A 24,460-nucleotide genomic window follows, 5' to 3' on the forward strand; every position below is an offset into this window, starting at 1 on the left:
AGTGCCCAAGACTTATCCAGTACTGCTCAACCACGTGACTAGATGTTGCATCTGTTTGAGAATGTCCAGGGCACTATATAAGGCACAGTCTTCCTACACAGTGCCCCTGTCACATCAAACAGGGCTGTTCAAGCCTACTGAAACATTTGAATGTCTTTTTAAATATCTGAACGTGCTCCAAGCTCTATCCAAGCCACAGGAGCACAGTTATTACAAAGAGAGTATCATTAGCAGCACTGCTTGGAACAAAGTTTCCTAGCAAATTTCAGAATCAATTTAATTAAATCTTATCTGCATTTGTCCACTGCTGCTATGATAAATAAAGGCACTGATATGAGAGCAACTGAAAAATAGAGAAATTAAAAAATGACACTCCAAACAAGCTGTAATATTTCTTCTTTTCCTTTCCTGCTCCTTCCCTGGCATAGCAATGGTATGATCCCTCTTTAAGCAGGAATATATACCTCATGAACTCAGCTGTAAAAACATACTTATTTCGGTTACAGAAGTGTACTTCAGAACTAAGCCTTCAATACTCACCCAAAGTGTTTGTTGCAAAGTTTTTTTCAAGTCCATCTTCAGTTAATTCTCTGTTATTCACCATACATCCTGCATTGTTGACCTGTAAAACAACTCCTGTAAACAAAAATAATCTACGCAAATATCTACAAACTACACATACAAGCAGTCCATGTTAGTTTGCTGTTTTCTGACACTGCAACATATAGCTACAAACTGTTTCAAACCATGCTATTCCAAGTCACACTACTCTGTCGCTGATCATAAAGGTTTTCCACAAAAGAAAGGATCTTCAGAGAAATGGCTCACCACATGTGTTACACTAAGAGCTAACAGTCCTCTTAGTGCCTTACTCCATGTTTTTAAACTCTTTTCTCACAGAAAGTAATATGCAAGTTGTAGAGCAGATATTAGAACATAAATATGCAGTGTAGTTTGTTAGTGTCATCTGAGCTGACCCCACATCATCCACGCTATGTGGTGATGTATTCTCCGTTAGGGGAAAATTCACTATGGGAAGCTGTGCAACATGTGGTAGAACAGCCTACAGGAACTCCCACACTCAGCAAATTAAAAGAATTAGCTCCAAACTTGGCAGATTAGCCAGGTCAGCAGGTTGCTGCATCCTAGTTAGCTCTGAGAAGAGCAGATCTAACCAGCAGAGGTGCTTCATATTGACTTTGTGCCCTGGTTGTAGGGACCGCAGCTTTTCTCTCTGCCAGGCAACCCTGCAGAGATACCCCACCTGACTCGCACATTGCTAAAATAGCGCTGCACCACACCCCGAGGATGCACTGTAACGTAAAACCTCATGAACAGTCAGAAGCTTGCAAGCTGTGTGCAGCTAGCGTATTCTCAGACACGCTTCTTTCTCTGCCTTATCCTAGAGAGGAAGCTCGAGCTTTTCTTTCCCACCTCAAAAAGAGATCTGCCCCTACATACCTTCCTGCTCGTTCACTGCTACTGCTCAAAAGCTATTTTCCCATTTCTATCAGAATTTTCTCATCTAGTAAGCACCAAAACAACTGCTCCAGGTGCCTCAGTTTTAGTACAGCCCCCAGAGCAAATATTCACTGCTAAATAAAGGGGAAAAGAGTACTGAGCCCCTTACCAGCCATGCTGCTTAACTGTTTACTCTCTCCCTGGCTCTGTTTTAGACTGCTCTAACTAGACTTTCTATAAAAGTTTAATTTTTAAGAAGGACTAGCTTTAAAAGGGACAAAGTTATTAGTAATGAAAGTCAAACAGAAAACGTGGTAAGAATCTCAAAAGATGCAGCTAAAAAATTACTGCTTTTCTCTCTTTTTTGTGTCATATCTGTGTATGTGAACAGAGAATGGACAAGAGCAAATAGACCATGGAGACTACTGCAAAAACATTCAGAGAAAATTAAGCAGAGAATTGTGGGCCAAATTGTGAAATCTAGACTACCTGTTGGACAAATTCATAGGCTACACACTCCAAAAATAGACACATGATTTAAGTATGCAAACTTACCAACACATTTAATTTATGTTCATTTTTGAATTTTTCAGCAAACTTCCAGATTTCCTTGGGATTAGATATATCCACTATATGCAAGAAGATATTCTGAACGAAAAAAAAAAAAGTAAGTTACAATCAACAGGGACAGTGAAGAGTCCCTGTTCACTGCTAAGGCCTGTCTAGGTGAAAAGGTATTTAAGCAGTATGAAAAAATGTTATCTCCAGAACACAACTAACACTTAGGTTAACATGCACAACTGGGAAATCTAATTCTAGTCCTTAAAACATGCTTTGTCACTAGATTCAGTTGCTTCTGAGCCATAGCTTTTTAATGCCAAATTTATTAAACGAGAGCCCTACTTAGATAAATATACGTGATAGAGAGTCAGGCATAGCAGAGAACTAGAAAAATATTGCAAGGCTTGCAAACTTCTGTTTAAACAATTCATATAGCAGCTTCCTCTTTAGCTGAAAGCAACTTTCCAAAGCAATGCTCAAGGTCACATCATTAGAGAATAATGTAGGTTATTGGTGGGACCTCTGGAGGCCACCTGGTCCCACCCCCATCTCAAGGCAGGTAACTGAGATCAGGTTCTCCAGGGAAGTTTTATCTCCAAAGATGGAGATTCCCCAGCCTCTCTGAGCGCCTTGCTGCAGTGTTTGATCACCCTCATGGTGAAAAAAAAAAAAAAAAGATCCTACTATCTAGTGAGATTTTTTCCCTGTTGTAATCACGTCTGCTGCCTCTCATCCTTTCACTGCAGACCTCCAAGAGGAGCATGGCACGGCCTTCCCTACACCCTCCCATCACATGGCTCCCATCACAGTAAGACCCATCTCAACCTTCTCTTCTTAACACTGAGCAAAACCAGCCCTCTCAGCCTCTCCTTGCACATCATGTGTCCCATCTCCCTAGTCACCTTGGCAGCCCTCCACTGGACTTGCTCCAGGACATTGATGACTTCCTCATCCTGGGGGGCTCAAAACTGGGCAGAGGACTCCTGCTGTGGTCTCACAAAGGCTTAATAAAGAGGAAGATGCACCTCCCTCAGCCTGCTGGCTACACTTGTGTTATACAGCCGGGGGTGTGGTTGGCCTTCCTTGCCTCAGGGCACACTGCTCACTCAGGGACACTTGTCACTCCCAGGTCCTTTTCTGCAAAGCTGCTTTCCAGCCAGCTAGACCCAGCCTGTACTGCTCCATGGGGTTACTCCATCCCAGGGCAGGATTGTGCATCAGCTCTTGGTGAGCTTCATGAGGTTCATGTCAGCAAATTTCCTCACCTGTTAAATCCCTCTGAATAGCAGCGCTGCTCTCCAGCTACCCCGCTCCCCCCATCTGAGATCATCTGCAATCTCACAAAGATTGCACTTCACTCCAAGTTGTTAAAAGAGACATTAAACAGTTTTTGCCCCTGTATTGACTCATGAGGGATTGTCCTGGTTTTGGCTGGGATAGAGTTAAATTTCTTCCCTTCCTTTTCTGTTCTATTAAATTGTCTTTATCTCAACCCACGAGTTTTTCTCACTCACCCTTCTGATTCTCTCCCTGTCCCACTGGGCGGTGGGGAGGAGTGAGTGAGCGGCTGTGTGGTGTTTGGCTGCCTGCCGGGTTAAACCACGACAGGGATGCCACTGAAAGTGGTTAATGGATCAGTTTTGTATTGTTGATTGCTACTTTCTGAGCCCCAGATAGTTTTCCACCGAGCTTGTCATTCACCACTTCAAACCACATCTTTCCAAACTGGCTACAAGGATACTGTGGCAGACCATGTAAAAAGCCTTGGCAAAATTAAGGAAAATGGCATGCACTGGTCTCCTCTTGCCCATTGGCAGAGTCATCTCACCAAAGGCAGCGATCAGGATGGTCAGGCCAGACTTGCCCTTGATAAATCCACATTGTTTTCTTCCCCAATCACCTATGGTCTTTCATGGCTTCTGTGAAGTTTTGCTCCATAGTTTTCCTGGGGTGAGGCTGACCAGCCTGTAGTTCCCTAAATCCTGCTTGTCTTTTTTGAAGATGAGTAGTTTGACTTTTTCCAGTTAACAGGAAGCACCTCCCACTTTGAGGAGGTTTTCCTTGAAGATCAACCAGCTTTCCCAAGGCCTTTTGCTCTCCATGCTTGTCTCCCATGGGATCCTGGCAACCAGGTCCATAAAAAAGACAAAATCTGCTTTCCTAAAATCAAAGATTATAATTCTACTACTCATCCTTCTTGCCTGTCTCAATCTTAAATTCTACAATCTCATGGCCACTTCCACCAAGGCAGCTATTCAAGGCTGCTATTCACAGCAGGTCCAACAGAGATTACCTCTAGCTGGCTTGTCCAAAACTCATATCAAAAAACTGTCCTCGACACTCTCCAGGAATCTCCTGGATTGTTTATGCCCTGCCAGCAGGTATCAGGGTGGTTCAAGTGCTCCGTGAGTACCAGAACCTGTGATCATGGGGCTTCCCTAGCCCTCTAAAAAAGGCTCCATCTCCTTCCTCTACTTCCATCAGGCAGTCTGTAGCAGACACCCACCATGACGTAATCCATGTTAATCTGACCTCTGTACCTCACCCATGAGCTCTCAACTGGCTTATGACCCATTTCAGAGCAAAGCTCCATGCATTCAAGCCACCCCTTTGCATAGAGCACAACTCCTCTTCCTTGTCTTCCCAGCTTGCCCTTCTAAAAGGGGCCTGTATACATCCATTCCACCACTCTAGTCAGGCCAACCTCTCTCTCTAATCCCAGTGAGATCACAGCTCTGCAACCATGCACGGATTCCTGTTTGTTTCCTATGCTATGTGTATTCATGTACAGGCATCTGAGATGGGCTCCCAGTCACGTTGCTTTCACATGAAAGCTGTGAGAGCTTCCTCCATTTTGCTGTCCCCTTGACACGTACTCACTGTCCCCATGGCTCTACTCCTCTTCTGAATTTGGTCACTATCCCCCAACGAAACCAGTTTAAAGCCCTCCTCACTAGCTTAGCAAACCCGTTGGCAAAGATACTCTTGCTCTACTTTGTCATTCCTGCTCAGCAATGCTCATTTCTCAGAGAAAGTCAAAGACAAAGTGACAAAGGTCAAAGGGACACCAACTACACATTCAGGTGTTGACCTGCAGGGTGTGTATGATCGTACCCAAGCCCTTCCCTTTCACTGGAAGGATTTAGAAGAGCACTACTTGGGACCCCATACCCTTCACCCTCTGTAAGCACGCTTGATGAACTCAAGGTCTGCCCTCACAATGTCATGGGTGCCTATGTGGTTGGGCAACAAGAGGTACTAGCCTGAGATCCAGACAAACCTCACCAGACTCTCCACAATAGGCTAGATCTGAGTCCCCAGCAAGTGACAAACCTCTCAAGACATCAAGCCAAGACTGCAGATGGGTACCTCCACCCCCCACAGGAGGGAGTCTCCAGCCATTATCACCCACCACCTCCTCCCAGTGCTGACAACGGTTCAGGCTCATCTGTCTCCAACACCTCCCCTGACAGAGCTTGTTCTTCCTCATCTGTTACCATGGCACTATACCTATCCTATAAATGCACATCTGCAGGCAGAGAACGAGCCTGCCTTCTGTTGCCAGCAGTCACAAGCTTCCATTCCTCCCCATCTTAGGGGTCTCTATCCACCGCTTATTCGAGCATAGCTTCTAGCTGTTCCTCCTTCCACGCAATGTGGGGTTTGTGCTCTTCTACTCTGCAAAGACGCTGTCAATCTCCTGTTTCTGTTCCCTACAGTTATGCAGCCTGCTCATCTCCTGCTGTCACTTCACCTGGCAGCCCAGCACCTTGACCACAGCAGAACCCAACAGATGAGGCCACCATCATGCTCTGCCCCACACTCTGGCAAAAGTACTAGTCACTCCCTGCAGCCCAACATCTGCCACATCATTCCTCTGGAGCTCTGTCTGGGCCAGCCTCCCACGTGCCAGGCGCAGTCGTTCCAACCAGGGCAGAAAAGCACGCGTTCAGGTGCATCACTGCGCCCACTCCAGCTGTCTCTGAGTGCCTTCTGCACCCCCTTCCACGCTAACTGCTGCATTAACTACTAAGTTCTTGTTAGCCACCCCATGTCACAACAGTCTTGCAATGTTTTGAAATACTACGGCCAGGAATGTGGATGGAATAGAATGAAAAAAAGGAAAAACTTGACACAGAGCAAAGTTATAATTTTCTAAACCACTAACGCTAGAAATATTTCCTCTCTCCAAAACATCAAAAACCTTTTACTGTTTGTTAGAGGCAATTCTCTTGCTTTTTACAGATTTGTGTTCTACCTAGTACAAGCACAGTGGCATTTATCAGCATACAAAAGGCATGTCAACTCCTACTTTTCTCTTAGATAACACTTAGTTTCAAAGACACACCACAGATAGTCTCTTATGACGTATGCCAGGAAAAGGCACTTCTAAAATAATTATGCAGAGGATGTGTTCTCATGCAAAACAACAAATAATTATTAAAGGACCTCCTCTCTTTCCAAGTTGTTTCTTTAAATACTCATTATACAAGCAAATGAGATAAGTGAAGAAGCTGAGAAAATTATAAGGCATTATTCCCTGCCTATAATTCTGCTTCCCTGCAGATAAAGAAACACATGACTTTTTCTCTCTAGCCATTGGATTTCAGCTCCTTAGTTGAGTTAGGTCAGAATTTTCTCACTGTCATTTCTGTCCAAAAACTTGACACTGCTCTACTGTTTCTAACTGGATACCTCTCTAAAAGCTTTCTACTTTTAAAGCTACTACCATTATCTACTGGAACAGAAGAGCTGAAGTTTTTTTGCGCAGATGTTCAATATTACAAGTGATTTCAGAGACTGGAAAAGATCTAAATCAACACTTATCTGCTGAAGACTGTCACGTTGGCTCAGAAAAAGGACCCACAGGCCTGTTCCCTGTAAAGTCCTCAATTGTAGCAAAGTCATTTTCAAAGTGAGACCTAATCCCCATGACTACATCTACTTTAACAGATTAGGAGAACTTCCCAGTTCCCAGGTCTAGGTGCAGGTGCCTGCCAAATAACAACTCCATTTCAGCACTGAACTCTAGCATGCGTTGTTGTGGAAGATGGAAAAAATCTTTGGCATATACTACAGCAGGATCTCTGTCCAGATGATCAGGAAGAACAAGTTAAGTCTGGATACAGCTTGTCAAGCTGCAGATAAAGCATTTTATTATCTCTCTGGATTGCTTCTGAATGAGTACTTATAAAGAAGGATGTTCCTGTGGACTCCTTATTAAAATGACTCTTCCCAGTGCAGTCACACGTCCCAGAGGGCCTCTTGTACAGCTTGTCTAACACTTCACTGAATACTGCTTTCTATACAAGTGCCCTGTCCTCAGGGCCACACACAAGTTCTGCAGTGCCCTCATACTCTTTCACGACTAGAGAAACTTATCTAGTTGCTAGTTTTCTAGACAGTTTTGCAGCCTACCAAAAAGTGGAAATGCAGTGATTGTGCTGCTTTTAGAGGAAAAACCTCTTATTTGCCTCAAGTTTTGTTTCACCAAATGACAGAAAACAGAACATGAAAGAACCTTCAGGGGTCATCGAACTCACCCCTCTTCCCCGGCTGTCTGACTGCAGTTAGAAAAGGAGATAACACAGATAATCACCAGTCTTACTATAGCCATGGGATTACATAGTTATAGACAGCTGGAAAGTATTTATTTCTACATAAGGACTGATCTAATTCACCTCCATTAAAGAACTGAAGTATAATGCTGGCTGTGTCACACCAGGGAGCTGAAACCAAAGAGCAGAAATTTAGTCAATATGGTATCTCTAACCATAAAAAGTCTTCAGAATTTTTGATCCACATTAAAAACTATTACTGGAATCAAAATACTGCGTTCAAGAGCCAAGTCACTATTTAAAATGAAGATAGCTCTCCATCCAAGTGTTGTGGGTTAACCCCGGTAGGCAGTTAAGCCCTACACAACCACTCGCTCATTCCCCTCCCAGTGGGATGGGGGAGAGAATCAGAAGGGTAAAAGAGAAAAAACTTGTGGGTTGAGATAAAGGCAGTTTAATAAGTGTAGTAGAGCTGTGTGGGCAAACAAAGCAAAATAAGGAATTCATTCACTAATTCCCATTGTCAGGCAGGCGTTTAGTGGTCTCCAGGAAAGCAGGGCTTCATCATGTGCAACAGTGATTTGGAAAGCCAAACGCCATAACTGCAAACGATCCCCCTTCCCTTCTTCTTCCCCCAGCTTTTATTGCTGAGCACGACATCATATGGTATGGGATATCCCTTTGGTCAGCTGGGGTCAGCTGTCCCAGTGTGTCCCCTCCCAACTTCTTGTGTGCCCTCAGTCTGCTCACGGGTGGGGCAGCGTGAGAACCAGAAAAGGTCTTGATGCTGTGCGAGCACTGTTCAGCAATAACTAAAACATGGGTTGTCAACACTGTTTTGGTCACCAGTCCAAAACATAGCACCATAGGAGCTGCTATGAAGAAAATTAACTCTATCCCAGCCAAAACCAGTACACCAAGATAGAAAGACAACAATTGTACTTCTGCATAAGCAATAAGGAATAGTTAGCAAAAGGAACAGTGACAGCTACAGGGGTATACTGTGAGTGATATATGCAGAAGCAAAAAAATCTGTAACAGAAGGGAGGAGGTAAGGAAGAGATACTATAAGAAAAGGAGATGGAGAAGTCTGTGGAGCATGGAACTAGGACCACACACAGGACTTCATGGAGCAGCCAACCTTGGCAAATCAAGAGCATGTTATTCAGACACATAAAACCTTCAACTTCAACACTGTAAACTCATAAATGTTGTTGCAAGAGTGTTGCAATGCATTAACTTTTAAAAGCCTCAGCCACATAGTTAGGAATAGTAAGACATAACAAAACATATCGACAACAAACATAAAATAAAACAGCATGCTGCTGGTGTTGTTATTAATCACAGAAAACATCACCTAGTGAAATTAAATCACTTTAAACCATATGGATGATAAACTACTAGATGTTTCCACGTCCATATGAAAATACTATTAAAAACACAACAGCAAAATGACGAAACAGAATATCTCAAGGCCTCTGAGGTCTTTAGTATTAACAATCTTTCTAAGAGTAAACAAAAGACTGAAAAACAACTCACCTGATTGCCTGTTTCTGTCACTATTTCTCCTTTGGCAACCTCAGCCCGCTCCTTATTTCGGCAAACCAGATGAACCGTGCCACCTGGTGGATTTCGACAAGAAATACATTTGATAATTAATTACTAACTGATTGCATCCCAGTCTGTGGGAAATGTATAGCCTGCTAGTAGCATTGGCAATACTGGTCAGATGGGCACCAAAATATCACGGGAGCTTCCCAGCACGCAGAAGGTTTCTGAGCTGTGTATAGCCAACAGTCCCGCTTCTCTGCTGCCAAGAGCTGAGCAGTGGCTTTTCATCAATGCTGCTGAAGCTCAGGCCTGTGGAGCTCTCAGGGCTTCCATGCCACTTGCTGACGAGCTGGGAGCAGGGAGCTGGTTAGGGCCATGGCACCCCATGGCAGTCCCAGGTCCACCAGCCTTGGGCAGTTCTTGGGGACAAATTCCCCCCAAAAGGCACCAACCCAGCAGTACCGTCAGGCAGACCGGACACACCAAGAATCCCAACAGGGTCTGTCAAAAGACTGAGGTAAAGGTCCTTCAAACAAAAGGTTTAGGACATAAAGAGCGGATATAATAAGAAATCTGGAAGATTTCTGCTTGGCTCTGGTCCTATGAAGGCAGGCAGGAAGGAGAAAGTATCATGCTGTAACAGGGTCCTCACGCAAAGCTGCATGCATGGAAAAGGCCACTGCACTCTAGGTAGTGTCTGCTCAAACCATTTTCTGTCAAGTCTGCACATCATGTTTAGTGTTGATAAAATACCAGACCTACACTGGAAATTGAAGCCAAGGCATTTGTATTGTAAATGCTTCTTTTGGCACATGCCTTAGAAAGTTCAGTAAAAGGCTTGAACAACACAAGTAACTGGAATTGCTCTGTGAAAAGGAATTAAAAATGCCAGATATCAGAATTCTTCTCAGCAATGGGAGATATGACAAGGACTATGGCCACAAATTGCAGCTTAGGAGGCTCAGGTCAGGCATTAAGAAAAAAAGTTTTCACTAGTTTTCTTCTAAATAGGTCAGGCCGTCCCAAGAGGATGCACAATTTCCATCCTTGCGGGTTTCAAGATCCAGCAAGACAAAGCAACGGCTGGTTTGATCTAGTGTTGGCAACAGTCTTGCTTCAAGTGGGATGCTGGACAAGATGACCTCTAGAGGTCCCTTCCAATCTTAACTTTTCTGTGAAAGGAATATGCAGGGCAAGGCTCCTCTCAAAGGCCTAGATATTTACCATGACCTCATAGCTTAGCCACATTAAAGAGAGCCTTCAAAAAGAGAACTAAATTACAGGTAGGCATAATTCTTTTACTTTTATGCTTTGTATTTTCTGATCATTTCAAGTAATATGTTAATCTCAGTCACAGGAGTACCTTCACTCTTTACTTTTACCTATTATCAAAGGTGTTTTAGGGGTTGCTAGCAGTCCACCTCTAGAAGGCTAAGCAATGTAATCCCAAAGGATTGACAATAGAAACAACAGTGCCAGGTCACTCTTCTGGTGCCCAGAACCCAAATGCAAGACACCAAGTGTATCCTAGGGATAGAGCAGTCATACACTGCACAGGCCAGTGTGGGGTCCGATAATGAAATTTTCTGTCTACGAGAGAGGTTTTTCCACAGAGCACCACTACAGCAAGTATACTTGGCATGCAGCTGATGCAGGCAACAAGCCTCAAGGTTCTTCTGAAATTTTCTAACAGGGTCCAATTCCTCCACTGAACTGCCAGAGTTGGCTGGGTTACTTTTACCAAGTGCACAACTGCAGGCAGCAGTGGGGAAACTCCTGAATCTGGGATAATCATACAAATGACACTACCTGATGTTTAATACAGTTTCATCTTCAGTTTGTGTTACACATATACCATGCATGGAAGAGATCATGCACAGACAGACACTGAATATACAGATCAGAATGAAAGACAGTCTTTACCCCAGGGAGAGCAGATTTCATGAGTAAGAGAAAAGGCAATCAGAAGGGGCAGTGTCCAAAGCTCGCCTCTTTGGCCCTTCTCACAGTGACTGCAGGCTTCACTGCAAAGGAGGGTTTTAATTACAGATCTTAAGGCAGTTAAGCATGTGCATTTGCAGATGTTTAAGGAGCTCTTCGTAAAAACACAGGGGACAGCACAAGTAATGTGTGCAAGTACAAATTAAACACATGGAAGAAGTAGCTGGCCTTCAAGCTGATCAGGAACATTCTCATAGTCTACTGTGGAAAACATTCAAGGAAAACAGAGGTGGGTTTTAAGGGCTTTGAATATGAATTTTTTTCTTGCTGTTAAGGAGGGAGGGAAGTTTTGGTGTGACCTGTTGGCTAGGAAAGGGATTTAAATATATTTTCCATGGTAAAGATTAGAATTATTTGAACTTAAACAACACATGGGAATTGTCAGAGTGGTTGGGAGAAGACTGCATCAAACTAGAAGTGCAGTTCACAAGACATACAGGAAAGCCCAAATCTGCAATACCCATAAGATACCAATTCAGAGAAAAGCTTGACTCAGGCTAAAGAAATTGTCATCAAGACCGTCATTATTTACAAAGATCTGAAGTGCTTGAAGGTAAAGCCAACGTAGCTTGGTTATTCTTTGGCTGAGTCTGAATTTCTTATTTTCTTGTCATGGTATACCTGAAGAGATTCAACTAGAAGCAAGAGCCCCAACAGCTGACATCAAGTTTCAGAGCAACACGTGCAAGGATAGGATCATGAAGACACTGTTAAGTCATTTTGACTTCATATGCACAGCAACGTCCATGCAAGGTATCAGACAAGCAGTCTGAGCCCAAGGTTGTTCTTTGGGCTCCAAATACTAGACATGGTGACCAAATCCTATGCAGATTCAGTCAGCTTGACAGCTTACAAAACCTGGCAGGCATATCCATTTGTGAGCAAAACCGTCACCAGACAAAGCAATACCTACATAAGGCTATTATACATAATGGCAGTAGTGGGAACCTGAAATCAATCACATACTGGCACTGATGGGGGATCTTTAACCCAAAGGTTCTTTGATGCTAATAATTTTGAATTAGTTCAATTTAACTGAGTCACCACTTTCCTTCATAAGATAGTTAGGAAACCTAAGCAGGCAAAGAGAGGGCAAAGAGCCGCAAGCTCCTCCCTTTTATTCTCCATGCCAAAACTCCTATCACTCTTGCACAACAGGAATTATTTTGTCAACTCTGAGAGGGATTAAGTTTATCCTTCAACAGTAGCTAGTTCCAGTTCATACCATCTCCTTGCTTACAGAGAGCAACAGAGAAAATGGTTGCATATAATCAGTTAAAGGGCACAAACTCCAGGTTATTATAATTAAGATCAAGCACAACTATGTTGCTTCTTTTATACTCTCCTATCTGAGCTTAGCAAAGCCAATTGTTTTCTTTCATCATATGATATATTTCTAAGTTCCTCAAAACAATTCAAATTCAGCCAGGCTGCTACTTGTACTGAATCAGCCTTAAACAGACCTTGCTCTGTCACCAACATCCTTAGATGCCACTATAATACAGACAGTTTAGGTAAACATGCACTTGAGAAACGCTTTGCAGATCCTCTCCACTAACTTTGTTTCATTATTCCAGTTTTCACAGCACCGATCATGCTTAAACCTCTAACCCACACTAACAGCCCTGTAAAATAACACACCTGACCCCTCATCCCAATGAGTTGCATCTTTGTGTTTGTGCTGGAAGGCCAAACCTGCTTCCTTCCATCTTCTCTGTAACGGCCCCTCAGAGCTCCTCATTACAGCCCGGCTCACCTCTCCTCGCTATCTCTTTGGCAGTGGCCTTGCCAATGCCGCTGTTTGCGCCGGTGACCAGAAAGGATCTTCCAGCCACGTTCACCTCCACATCGGCTGGATTGAAGTTCTTGGAAGCAGACTCATAGCCGCTCCTGAATGAATCAGAGACACCTGTGAGAATCTAGAAGAGAGTACTTCCAAAAAACACAGGGGAGGGTTGAAAAGTGCTCTCCCCTCACAGCTCAGCATACACGAAACGCCCCCCCCCCCCCATTACTCTCCGTACTCGCGGCACAGGCCACGTATAGTGCCAGTGACACTGCAACCAGTGATGTAGCAACAACTCCAGGCGTTTGCCCGCCACAAGCCACACGGCCCAAACTCTGACCCTCGGGAGGCGGCCCGGCTGCAGTCCCAGGGCGGGTGCCTGAAGGGGCCCGGGGCGGGCCCAGGCTAGCGCCGCGGGGCAAGCGCTCACAGCTAAGGCGTTGAAATTTGTCCGCTCTGGCGGGGGTGGGGCGGCTTCGTATAAAAATATAAAACCACCACCACCTCGAAATGGTTAAACGCCCGCGGACGCACAGAAACGCCCCCAGCCTGGCCGCAACGCCCGCCCCGCCGCAGCGCCCGCTGCCGCCCCACGCCGCGCTGCCCGGTGGCACCCGCCGCCGCCGCCCGTACCTCGTGTACTCCCGCAGCCCCTTCACAAACCACACGGCGTTGCGGTACCAGGACATAGCGCTGCCGCCGCCACAGCGGTGCTGGCCCCGCCTCTGCCCTTACATAAGGCGCCCGGTCCAGCCCTGCCCGCCCGCCGTTAGGTAAGGGCCGAGGGGCGGCCCCGCCCTGCCTTGCCCGCGGCTGCCGCCGCCATTACTGGGTGGCTGCACGAGGGGGAGAGGGGTACGACGGAGGGTAGTGTCCGTCTGTCCGTGAGGGGGAGTTGTGCTCCTTTCCTCCCCCACAGCGGTTTGTGGGTTGTTCTTTCTTATCCCTTCCATTTTCCCTCTTTCTTCATTAGCCAGCAAGGAGCGGGGGCTGCTTTTAGCCACCTGACTTGGATGCCTTCAGCCAGCCGGGCCTTTTGGCGAGTGCCGCAGTTGGCCCCTGCCGCGCTGGAGCCTGCTGTGCCTGATGGAGGCGGTGGCAGAGGAAGGAAGGAGACTTTCCCAGGGTACCTGCTCGGGGGAGATGCTGCTGTCAACCAAGCCGGATTGCAAACAGGGTGTCAACTGGGCCTGCATGCGCTGCTCTGGAAAGCTGTCGAAGGGATACTCTTGCAGAAACAAAAATGACTGTGTTGTGCCACACCAAGTAGCGTTCTATGAAACAAACAAACCCATCGAATTCCGGGCTCCTACTAATGGGGTAAAGTATACCGGTAGGAAAGGCTACACAAGTGGCCGTTGCAGTAGGGGGAGTGAAATCTAAAATGTGTTTTCAGTTCCTCTGGTATGTGCATTGGAGCTATGAAGCCCAAGAGAATCACTTGGAGTTGCATATCTGGACAGCCCATGTTAGCCATAAGGAAATAGTCATTTAGGTATAATTATGTTTTAAAGTACGTTAAAGGACTAGGCACTGACAAAGTTCAGCGTGCAAGTTAGATAAATTCATGTATTTTATGTGGTATGCAGGGCCACATGCAGAGAAGCTACTTTGGGAACCCTATCTAAGTTTTCAAGAGCTTGAGTTACCTGGTTTCAATAGCAGAGATAGGGGAGGAATGGGAATATTCTGTTTTTTTTGACCCTGTATGATAGCCTGATACTTCTTTTTCTAAATCTCTTCATTCTGGCAAAGGCCTTGTACTAAAGTCTTCCACTTTCTCAGCACATTGTGTGAGTATTAGGCTCACATAAAAGGTACTTCCCACCACAAAGTTAAAACTTTTGAACTCAGCACTTGTCCGCTTGTACTAGGTATTATGTGTGAAATAAGAGTTTTCAGATGGCAAAAAGACACATTTTCACAGCAATATTTTCTTCCAGAGACCATCTAGCTAAATGTCATACCTTTGCATGAAATCTGAAAATGCTTGTTCTTACTAAAACAATGGAAAGAATTTATTTAAAACCAGCAGCCTGAGTCAGTTTTAACTGATTTTGTTCTTGGAAAGGGCTAGGAGTTTTTGACTGAAGTGTTCCTAAACAATTCATTGTGATTCTGATGCTTGAAATGGAGACTTCTGGCCCAGAATGGAACAGCTTGGCAACAGTGTGAGTGGCAGAATGTTATTTCCTATAATGGAAAATGAATGGCAGCCTGAACTACAGATACATACTATGATGTCTGTAAGTGTATAATTGTGAGCTATATGGAAATAGTTTTGTGATCATCACCTACAACGTGCAATTAGCAACCAAAACTGTACAGCCTAGACTGCTATAATGATGTTAGATGATCACACTTGCTGTGAACAGAGCAGATGTTAGGCTTGTGCGAGTCCTGCGTACAGGCTGAGATAATGTCCCCTCTTCTTACTTTCAATCCCTTGCCCTACTTCTCTCTTTCCCTCACAGCCTGTACAAGTCTGCCTTGTTACTTTCCTTGAATCCTGGCTCAGGGAAAATACACAGCAGGGGAAAACGAGAAAATTATGTGGGCATGCCTGCTGTTACAAATATCCAGGCAGAAAACTGCAGTGCTGCCCCACATCTTTATGCTACTCAGAGAATGTCTCACCTTGGGCTTTGTAACCCTTGGTGCATCTCAGTGTGCTGTTAGGAGAACAATAATGTTCCATGGTTACACCACAGAATTAGCTGCGTTCTTTACAGAAAATATGGTTTCAGTTTGTAAAATGTTAGCAAACCCCAAACAAAACAAAAACCCTGTGGAAGTTCCCGTGAGTAAATGCAATAAGCCAGGTTGTGCTTTATTCCCTTATCACTTCTTCGTTTACCCTGTTTATTTCTTAAGCACTGAGACTATGGCTTGGTACAAGCAAAACTGGATAATGGTTCTGATGTGGTTTTTTTGTAGTTTCAGTCTATATTCTCATAAATTGGGGGGTACATCCCTGCAGTCTGCCGACCTCTGAAAGTAAATGGGGTGTATGCAGATACACAGAATTCCTTGCAGGCTAAACCATTTGGACTGTAATCAGCAAGATGCTGGATGGTGTGCCCCTGAGGTACTAACCAATGTGAGTACGCATGGCAGAAGCTGTCCATGAGTCAAACACAAAAATATATTACAGCAGCCAGACAATGGGAGCAGCTCATGATATTCTGGGGTTTAAGCAGTAATGGGCAATTACAGCATATTACTCTTATTAACATTAGAGAAAATAAGATTGTTAGGAAGACATTTGAATGTAGGGTTGGGAACCAGTGTCAGCCTGGTACACACAAAAAATTCTCTGAGGTTATTATATAAATACTGTAGCACCACTACTGTGATGCTAGCCATACCCTTCTAACAAATGCCATTTTCAGGAGATTTTGTAAAGGCCGAGAAATTATGCCCTTGCCAGAGTGCAGCAATCCCTGAGAGCACGCAGCTGAGAGATTTCTGCTTAGAAACACTTGCTTTTTCCATAGTGAGGGCCTAAGCTTGCACCTGGGAAGGAATTGTCACAGCACGGTGTTGACACATCCATGCATAAATATTTCAGCCATGAAATCTCTCTCTGTCTGAACAGCTTCACATTAGAAGCGAGCTGTTGCGCACTGTCCTAACACCTAGATGTTTCTGCTCCATCGTTTCACCCCCTGTGATGTTTTGCTTTTGTATTATTGTTCCAGAGGCAGGAGGCTGTACAGATTGTATGAGAGCTCTCTGCTAACCCAGCCGTTACAGTGATGAGGCAGTATGGGTTGTGTGCAGGCGAAAGGTAAGACATAGTTTTGCCAAGAGTTGACTGGTGCTAATGAAGGGCCTGCGTCGCAGTACTTTCACAGGCAATTTCTGCCCACATCAAGATTCAGTACAAAAGGCTGTGTGTTGCCTTTTGTTCTGAATTCTAGGTTGATACACCTTGATAGCTGAATTAGAATCTATTCTGGAGCTTTGGAAATTTGGAAAGTTACAGCTTTTGGTTTCTTTCATGATTGCTACTAGCTTAACATTAAACTCTGATAGGACACTGCTCTGACTGTGAGGCATTTTTTAGACAAGGAATTCTTCCCATGGATTGGCAGCCAACATCTCAGATAGTTATCACAGCCAGCAACTGATATTATGTGTAGCCTGGCCCCCCCACTGGAACGGGGGGGATCAAGAGAGCCATAAGTCTGTTGAGCTCCTGACATTTCCCTCATTTGAGCACAGAACAAAATGGCTTCACCCTGGCTAAACACAACAGGTATTTAGCCCTGATAAAAGGTACCCAGGTTAACTGTTCCCCTTGAGGACTACAATACGTCAGGTATATCTACACTATCAAATAACTCATAGCATATTCCCAGGTCGTTCCTCTTATTGCCCATACTAGGCAAATGATTGTTGATGCCCAGGCTCTCTTTAAGTATTAAACAGATACTTCTGTCCAAAACAAGCCCAGACATTGTCAGGGGGGATAGTTTGCTCAAGGGATGATTCGTTCTCAAGCACTATGAATGAGACTGTACCAGGGTTAGCATTGCACAGCCTGTCTTGGCACTGGTGATCCTGCATTCAGGTAGATGCATTTACCAGTGTAGAAATAGCCCCCAAGTCTGTTATGCAGGCCCTCCATAAATGCAGATAATACTCAAAGCAACTAAAAATTCTGGAGTGTTGTGACTGTGAGCCTCCAGATACTAGGATTTTTCATACAGTAATGAATTGAGAGAGCTGGTGAAAAATGCCTCTCTGGCCCCCAGCTGGACTAATACAAAAAACACACCTTAGACTTGATCCATCTTTGACCTGTCAAAGAGCAAGGAGTTTTAAGGAAAGTTTTAATTGCCTCCCAACACAAAAGAAAAAATTGAAAATACCGATTGCTATTAAGGGCTGTGTTTTTTCAGCATGTTTCATATTTTCTTCCCAGGGGACAGATCTAAAAGGTAGATAGAGTACTCAAGAGCTGAAAAGCAATTATATATTATACAAGATGTTTAAGAGAAGCTTCAAGGCCATCTTGCCAAACTCTTCTATTATCTTTTTTTTCTTTTTAAAGAGACTAAAATCTCTGTCTTAAGGACAAGTGGCTTCTTTGGTTGCTTCCTACTGGAGATCTGGCAGGCTGTTGTGCATTCTCTCCTTTCCTTGCAGTTACCAATTTTCTAATTAAGTCTCTGTGCCTGCCCCCATTAAATCAATCAGAACGTTGCCACTGATTGCAGTGAGAACAGGAGCAGGCTTTAAAGGGCCAGATTTGCAGAAAGGCTTGACATCTATGATTGGGGCCAGGTTTTCAAAAGAAGTGGCAACCATGTGCAAGCTACTGTTGCTGCAGGAGCCACTCCCAACCCTGCATTTGCCATGCTGGCCTCAGCTCTGGCTGCAGAACACTTCAAAACTCCAGCTTTAGAAACTAGCGCTGCCCCAGTGAGTGTAATAGCAATTAAGAGCTGTCAGCAGCCTGCGGAGAGGCAGTCGGCACTCTTCCTTTTGCCTGGCTGAAGCAGAGGGTTTGGTGAGTGGTCCAAGAGGAACATCCAGGCCCTGAGGTCTCAGGGACGTGTCTGAAGTGCTTATGCTAGTAGTAGGGTGAGAGAAGCAAAAGCTGCTCATCCTGAATGCAGGGAGGAGTCCAAGTACTGGCATGTGTGGTGTTTTTATGAACATTAGGGTATTTTCTTTGTTGTGTGCTCTTATACCCAAGTCATTGCTAAGTTTGCCAGCTGCTGTCATCAGCAGTTGTTGTTTCCAATGAACAGTCAGGCTTTCCCCAGACCAAATAGCCTTTTGTTCTTGAGAAACAAATGTGGCAGTATGTCATCAGCTCAGCTCAATCACTCCTTTTTACTCAGGGGCGAGTAAAAGGAATCTTTTACTTTGCTTTATCAGAAATAGAGGTTTGCTCCATCAACTGCTGAGGGCCCTGGTCTCTGAGAGCCTGCAGGGCCTCCCAGGGACAGGCATGTCCTGGCAAGGAGAGGGACCGCTGAGTGTCCTCCCAAAGTGAAAAGAATTGACTGGGAGCAGCAGCTAAACCTGCTGCTAACCTAATTCATCTCCTATGTATCAAATAGTTTATGCATAACTGTTAAAAATAATGGGGCCTTTGTAGTTGATTTTCATCTTAGAAAATAAAATTTTTAGTCAATAAAAGATCAATTTTATGATTCCCATGACTGAAAAATTATCTTTATGTCCTTACAGTAGGCAACATACTTGAATGCACATGTTTGTTGCTAGCTGTGACAGTAATGTGGTTATCTGTGCTAATATTTTCTTCAGCTACCTGTTTCTAACTGCTCTTCTACTGGATCTTACTGTTCTTAGTACCAGCTGTTGGACAGGGATTCTCATGGGCTTATTGACCCAGGTGAGTTCTACTATACTCCATTCTTTTCTCTTATTTTTCTTATTCTTCTGCAAATCTTAACAGCTTATTAGCATTGATTATTCTAGCATAGTTGTTACCAAATTGCAATCTAGTAGTACGTATCCACCAAGAGATATCTACAAGCAGGGCAACAGACACACCTCAGTTTATATGGTTGCTGTACATTGTGTTCAAATGCCAAAGGAATGGACTGAAATTCCTTGTCTGTGAGCAGTCCACATGCTGTGGTAACAGAACCCACAGAGATATGTAAAACTTATCGATGTAAAGCTATGGAGCCAAACCCTCCCCTGCAAATAACTACAAGATCTGTTTATGAAAAGTCTTATTTCACCTGTTGTTGGACAAAAATTTTAAAAGTCCATTAAAAATAATGAAGCAACTCTTTTTCTGATATATTCTGAAAATAAATAGAATTTATGAACTAGTAATGTGAAATGCATGCAGAAGTGGAAGAGCAATACAAAGAGCAAAAATAAGCAATGATAATAAAAAGGTGTTGTTTATAGGAACTTGTGAATAAGTGTGCATAGTGGATTTTTTTTCTCTACTGTTTGCACCCTGTGTACTCATTTCATCTTGATACTGAAAGAGTATTTTTTTCCGAAGGACTGAGAATCAAATCCATAAGATATGCTGGTACCCAACTCACACTGAAATCAGGAGGATCTTGTTAAAAAAAAACTTTCATGCATGTTGGCCTACAGGCCCACAGTTTGCATCTCAGGGCACCTCCCACTTTTGAGCTCTTATACTGCGGCACAGGGAAAGGTATCACAGATTCCCCCTTTGCTTGAGTATTAATGATCGTACAGAAGAGTCAGTATGGCTTAGATTCAAATCTGTGAGCGAAATCAGTCTCTGATATAACTATTCATCTCAGTGAAATTGCAGCAGGAAATTAGCATGACTGGTAAATGTAAACTACCTTAATTTTTAAAGTCTGATCACATAGGCTCATGCACTTACACTGGTCAGTATCTTCCTCCCTGCATTTTTATTCAAATGAGACATTTGGTAGAAATTCACTGTTACAAACACGTAGATGTGATTTCTCAGAACTTCATACAATTTTCTCAGAAACCTGTTCTTGCAATACAACATTGTTCTTTCTTGTACTTTGTTTTCTTGTACTATGCAGTATCAGATTGTACTTGTCAGCCTTCTTTATTTTCCCTCAAATATTATACTTTCTAAAAATGTTTTCTTTTTCCTTTTATGACTAGCACTTGTGGGACTTTCATGTACTCCAGTAGTGAACAGGAACCTCAAGAAACGTAAGCCAAGAAGCAACAATTTCAAACTGCAGTCCTGATGTAACAATCCTTTCTATATTGTATGTAGAACGTACACGGGTCTTCATCGTGATGCAAAGTCCCTATCAACTAGAATCTGGGGAAGATGAATAATCAGAGATAAGATTCAAGATAACTTACAGAAACTGATTTGGTTTAGAATGTTGCACAATGTATACAAGTTATCACTGGTTTAATCTTCGTAGCCCTTTGCCTGTAAAGTCAAAGCATTGAGGCTCATTTACACCAACTGTTCACATTTCAGGTTCTGAGACATTCAAAATGGTTCTTGACATAACCTAGAATAGCTTCTGCTTCTTTATTTTTTTCTGCACAGTCACCTTGTAGTTTTGCAGTCTGATGTCTTAGGCCCTCATAAAGCTCAGAGCAAGTGCTGTGAGAGAGATCTACTTCTCTTCTCCAACAGCACAACGTTCCTGTTTCTACTCCTGAGGAGATGAGGTCTGTGATATGTCTTATGCTCATCTTTCCTCTCTTTTTGGGTCACCAGGAGGGGCTGTCTGTGTTCAACATTTGGGATGAAGGAACAAAACATTTGCATGTCTGGCTGCAGCTTTTAAAATAGCTGTGGGAAGCTGCTCCTTAGAGCTTTGCAATATTATGCCCATTGCTGAGGAAGGTAGAGTAGTGGGAGGAGAAATATACTGTGGGCAATAAACTGTAATAAATGTGATTTGTTTCATGGCTGCTACCATTGCATTTATCATATGTATATGTCTACAGTCTGTGTGTGCATGCAGAAATGTCTTTGTGTCTTTATATTATCAGATTTCTGTAGTACCTACAACTAGCAGTGAGCAGGCTATCTAATCCATTGAAATAATGTACATTTTTTTCCTTTAAAAGCTAGAAATAGACCTTTGTTTCTCAAGAAGAGGAGACGATTTAACTGGAACAGTTATAGCTGATTTCCTGCATTGTAGTCAACACATTTCTGAGTTCATAATAATTAGTTTAAGGGTATATTTTGTCCAATTTCCAGAAGCCATTTATATTACTGTGAAAAAAAAATTTAACATTTTCAATTTGTCATTTTAGTCTAGTGGCAAAATATTAAACATTTTCATACCAAGGTGTAGATTGTATTTTTAGCCATTTGACCTTTGGGCTGTAATGACTTAATTCCCCCACAGTTGTTTGCAGAGGAAATGTGCCAGGGACTGAGCATACACCTGGGACACCATCAGTTTGTGGCAATTTAAAAAGTTGCTGCTTGCAAGTTGAGGTGCTGTGGACCATGCACATGTTCCTAGCTTACCCCAAAGTGAGATAAAGTGCCTTCAATTAAACTACTGTCATTTGGGTTTAAGCTGAGTGCTTTATTTAGCCATTGGAGCAATGCAAGAGAAACTATGCTACTGATGGTGGGTTAGGAGAAGGTTGGTAACTTAGTAAGTCACTGTGACTCAGTTGTATTTAATCATATGCCCAAAACCAGGTGTCTCTGCTCCGCGCCTGCATGATTCCAGCCTGCTGAAGGAGGCAGTAGCAGTGAAAGTGCAGAAGGCATGCTCATATCTTTCTGTATACAGAATTGATGGCTCAATTTTGGAGGTGTTGATGTTCACACTTGCATGTGCCATAGCTTATTGATGTACACAAGTAAAGGTAAATACTATCAATTCAGAATTTTCCTCTCCCAGTCCTAACAAAGCTTTTTGTTTACTCTGTATAACTTCAAAGTATTTCACAAATGCCTTTTGCTTCGTTAATACCTCCTCTATCATTTTGCATTTGCGCCAACCAGGTACTGAACACGAGCACTGTGATTTGGCAGCGAATGCACCGGGTTCTCATACGTAAAGAATTAAGCCTCCATGGTAGACTGTAGAGAATCAGTCAGTCTTAGCCTCCCGTGAATGAGACATAGGCCTCAGGCTTACCGTTGCGTGGCTGAAGTTTGATAAATCATTGCACATCTGCTGAGCTGCTCTAACTATGCTCACAGAGGCACACAGAAAACGCAAGGCAATGTGACTTAGCTTACATCTCTTCTCCTCCAGGCGGAACGAAAATCACCTCATATTTGCTCAGATAGGAGCGCACACATCATTGCTTGCTGCAAGGTCACTGGATGTGCAGTGACATGGGAATCAATTCAGACTTAATCAGGAGTATGAGCCCTTAATTCTTTGTGATCAAGAATGATTCTAGCAGCACTTTGCAAGAACAGGGAAGTTTGTACTGGAGTCCTATGGGTGGAGTGTGTGTAGCTACTTTCTTGTTAAATTTCTTTTGTGTTATCAATTTTGCATTTTCTTTTTTATGCCTGTTCCAAGCTTTTGGGTAAAGTTCATGTGTAATGATAAACAGCTGCTTTGTTGCATTCGAGTGATGAATGGAGTTATGCCTGCTGATAGGCAATTTCTTAAACACTTCAGCATCTTAATGGATGAAAGATGCTCTCCACTGAAGGTAAAATCACTTAGATCAGTTCAGAACTGAACACTGAAATCCAGGAGCCCAAGCGCTGCGCCAGTGAAGTATTTGGGGTGGGAAGGAGGAATTCTAGCATTCCACAGTTGGCAGCAGTTATGTTTCAGAAATGCATAGTACCTTTAGAGAGGCAGGGGAGAGCGTGGGGTGCAGCAGCTCTTGGGAAAACACAGCGTGTGATTTCTCCCAGACACATTCTGAGACCCACGAATAAAAGGAAAGATTTCCATTGGTCATATCTCCCTACATACAATCGTGCATGGCCTAAGTCAGCCAGCAGTGTTAGTAATTCTCATTCCATGAATTTCTGAGCAGGGACAGCCTGACTGTGACTTCTCCTGAATGGCTTCTACAGAGCAGGGGAATGCTACACTGATGCTGCCCTCTTGTCAGGTTATTTCATCCTTTATTCTACCTTCTTTCTAAGATTAGTTTTCTGGAAATAAACAATTCTTAAAGGCAGGGCCTGAATTAAAATCCTTATGGACCAAATGCACCCTTAGTTATCTATACAATAGCCCCTGAGATAAATGTTCATGGTTGAAGACAGGTGGTTCCCACAGATGTTATACTGTGTTCAGCCTCAGTCCCAGGAAGGATGGTTGAGCAGAACCTGTTCAGCCGTAGCATATTGTTGAGGTTCTCTTACAGATCTCACCCTTCCACAGGCATCGTATAACTCTTTTAGGTTTCTCTAAAACATAGGTTTCAGCTGTGTGGGTTTTAACAGAAAAAATACCCAAAACACACATCCTCTTCCTGTACCTGGGGCCACCCTCATGCTTGTACAGAGGGGAACCCCTCCATTTTGACCATATTAACAGAAGCACATAAAAGCAAAAGCTGAAAGAGCACTTTTACACTGCATTCATCAACACGTGAAAAAACAGTCTACCAGGACCAGTTATGGGCTTGTCCATTACATGTCACAAAACAATTGTTTTTGTGCATGCTGGTGCTTTTAAAGCTGACACTGCTGTTGACTTAAAAGCTGTTTGCGTTACATCTGTCCATTAAGTATAGATTTCCATATGTACAGCACCAAGGTGAACAAATCAAATGTACACTCACACCACAACCAGAGAACTGCTGTAGTAAACACATCTGCCTGAAATTTTCACATCCCTGCCCATGTCTTATTACCGTGTTTTATATTTAAAACACCAACATAACGTCTTCAGTTTTTCTACGAACTTGATCACAATGGTTTGACAACCATCTTTGTGTTGGTGTGGTACTGACAAATTACTGCTATACAAAAAGTGGAGAAGAGGAGCCTCCCGAAATTGGGGAATGCTGAGCCCTGGTTAAAGCACTGATCTGATACTCAGTAGCTCAGTTCCTTGTTCTGCCAAAGACTTGCAAAGTGGCCTTGGCTCAGTTTGGATGTATTGGA

The 24,460-nt window shown here is 43.5% G+C and overlaps 1 protein-coding gene and 1 long non-coding RNA gene across 7 annotated transcripts in view; one reads left to right on the top strand and one right to left on the bottom strand.

Moving 5' to 3' along the window:
- The window catches only part of DHRS12 (dehydrogenase/reductase 12), a 32,799-nt gene extending 19,044 nt beyond the window's left edge, over positions 1 to 13,755 (bottom strand). The window contains exons 1-5 of one of the 6 annotated variants that reach the window (XM_075139685.1): positions 13,552 to 13,755; positions 12,889 to 13,022; positions 9,120 to 9,202; positions 2,017 to 2,109; positions 541 to 622 (exon numbers count right to left, since the gene is read on the bottom strand). In XM_075139685.1, the coding sequence (XP_074995786.1) occupies positions 541 to 622; positions 2,017 to 2,109; positions 9,120 to 9,202; positions 12,889 to 13,022; positions 13,552 to 13,607 (448 nt within the window). In that variant the 5' untranslated portion in view covers positions 13,608 to 13,755. Of the gene's footprint in view, positions 1 to 540; positions 623 to 2,016; positions 2,110 to 9,119; positions 9,203 to 12,888; positions 13,065 to 13,156; positions 13,229 to 13,551 lie in introns of those variants that run through there. The other 5 variants (XM_075139689.1, XM_075139690.1, XM_075139687.1 and 2 more) reach the window with 5 other exon arrangements.
- LOC142077700 (uncharacterized) lies at positions 13,600 to 22,406 on the top strand. The gene is made up of 6 exons (XR_012671980.1): positions 13,600 to 13,691; positions 13,892 to 14,238; positions 14,990 to 16,708; positions 19,204 to 19,291; positions 20,539 to 22,236; positions 22,376 to 22,406. It is a non-coding gene; the product is annotated as an uncharacterized LOC142077700 (long non-coding RNA).
- Positions 22,407 to 24,460: the final 2,054 nt, after the last annotated feature.

This window comes from Calonectris borealis, chromosome 1, assembly GCF_964195595.1.
Source record: "Calonectris borealis chromosome 1, bCalBor7.hap1.2, whole genome shotgun sequence".
Taxonomy (NCBI): domain Eukaryota; kingdom Metazoa; phylum Chordata; class Aves; order Procellariiformes; family Procellariidae; genus Calonectris; species Calonectris borealis.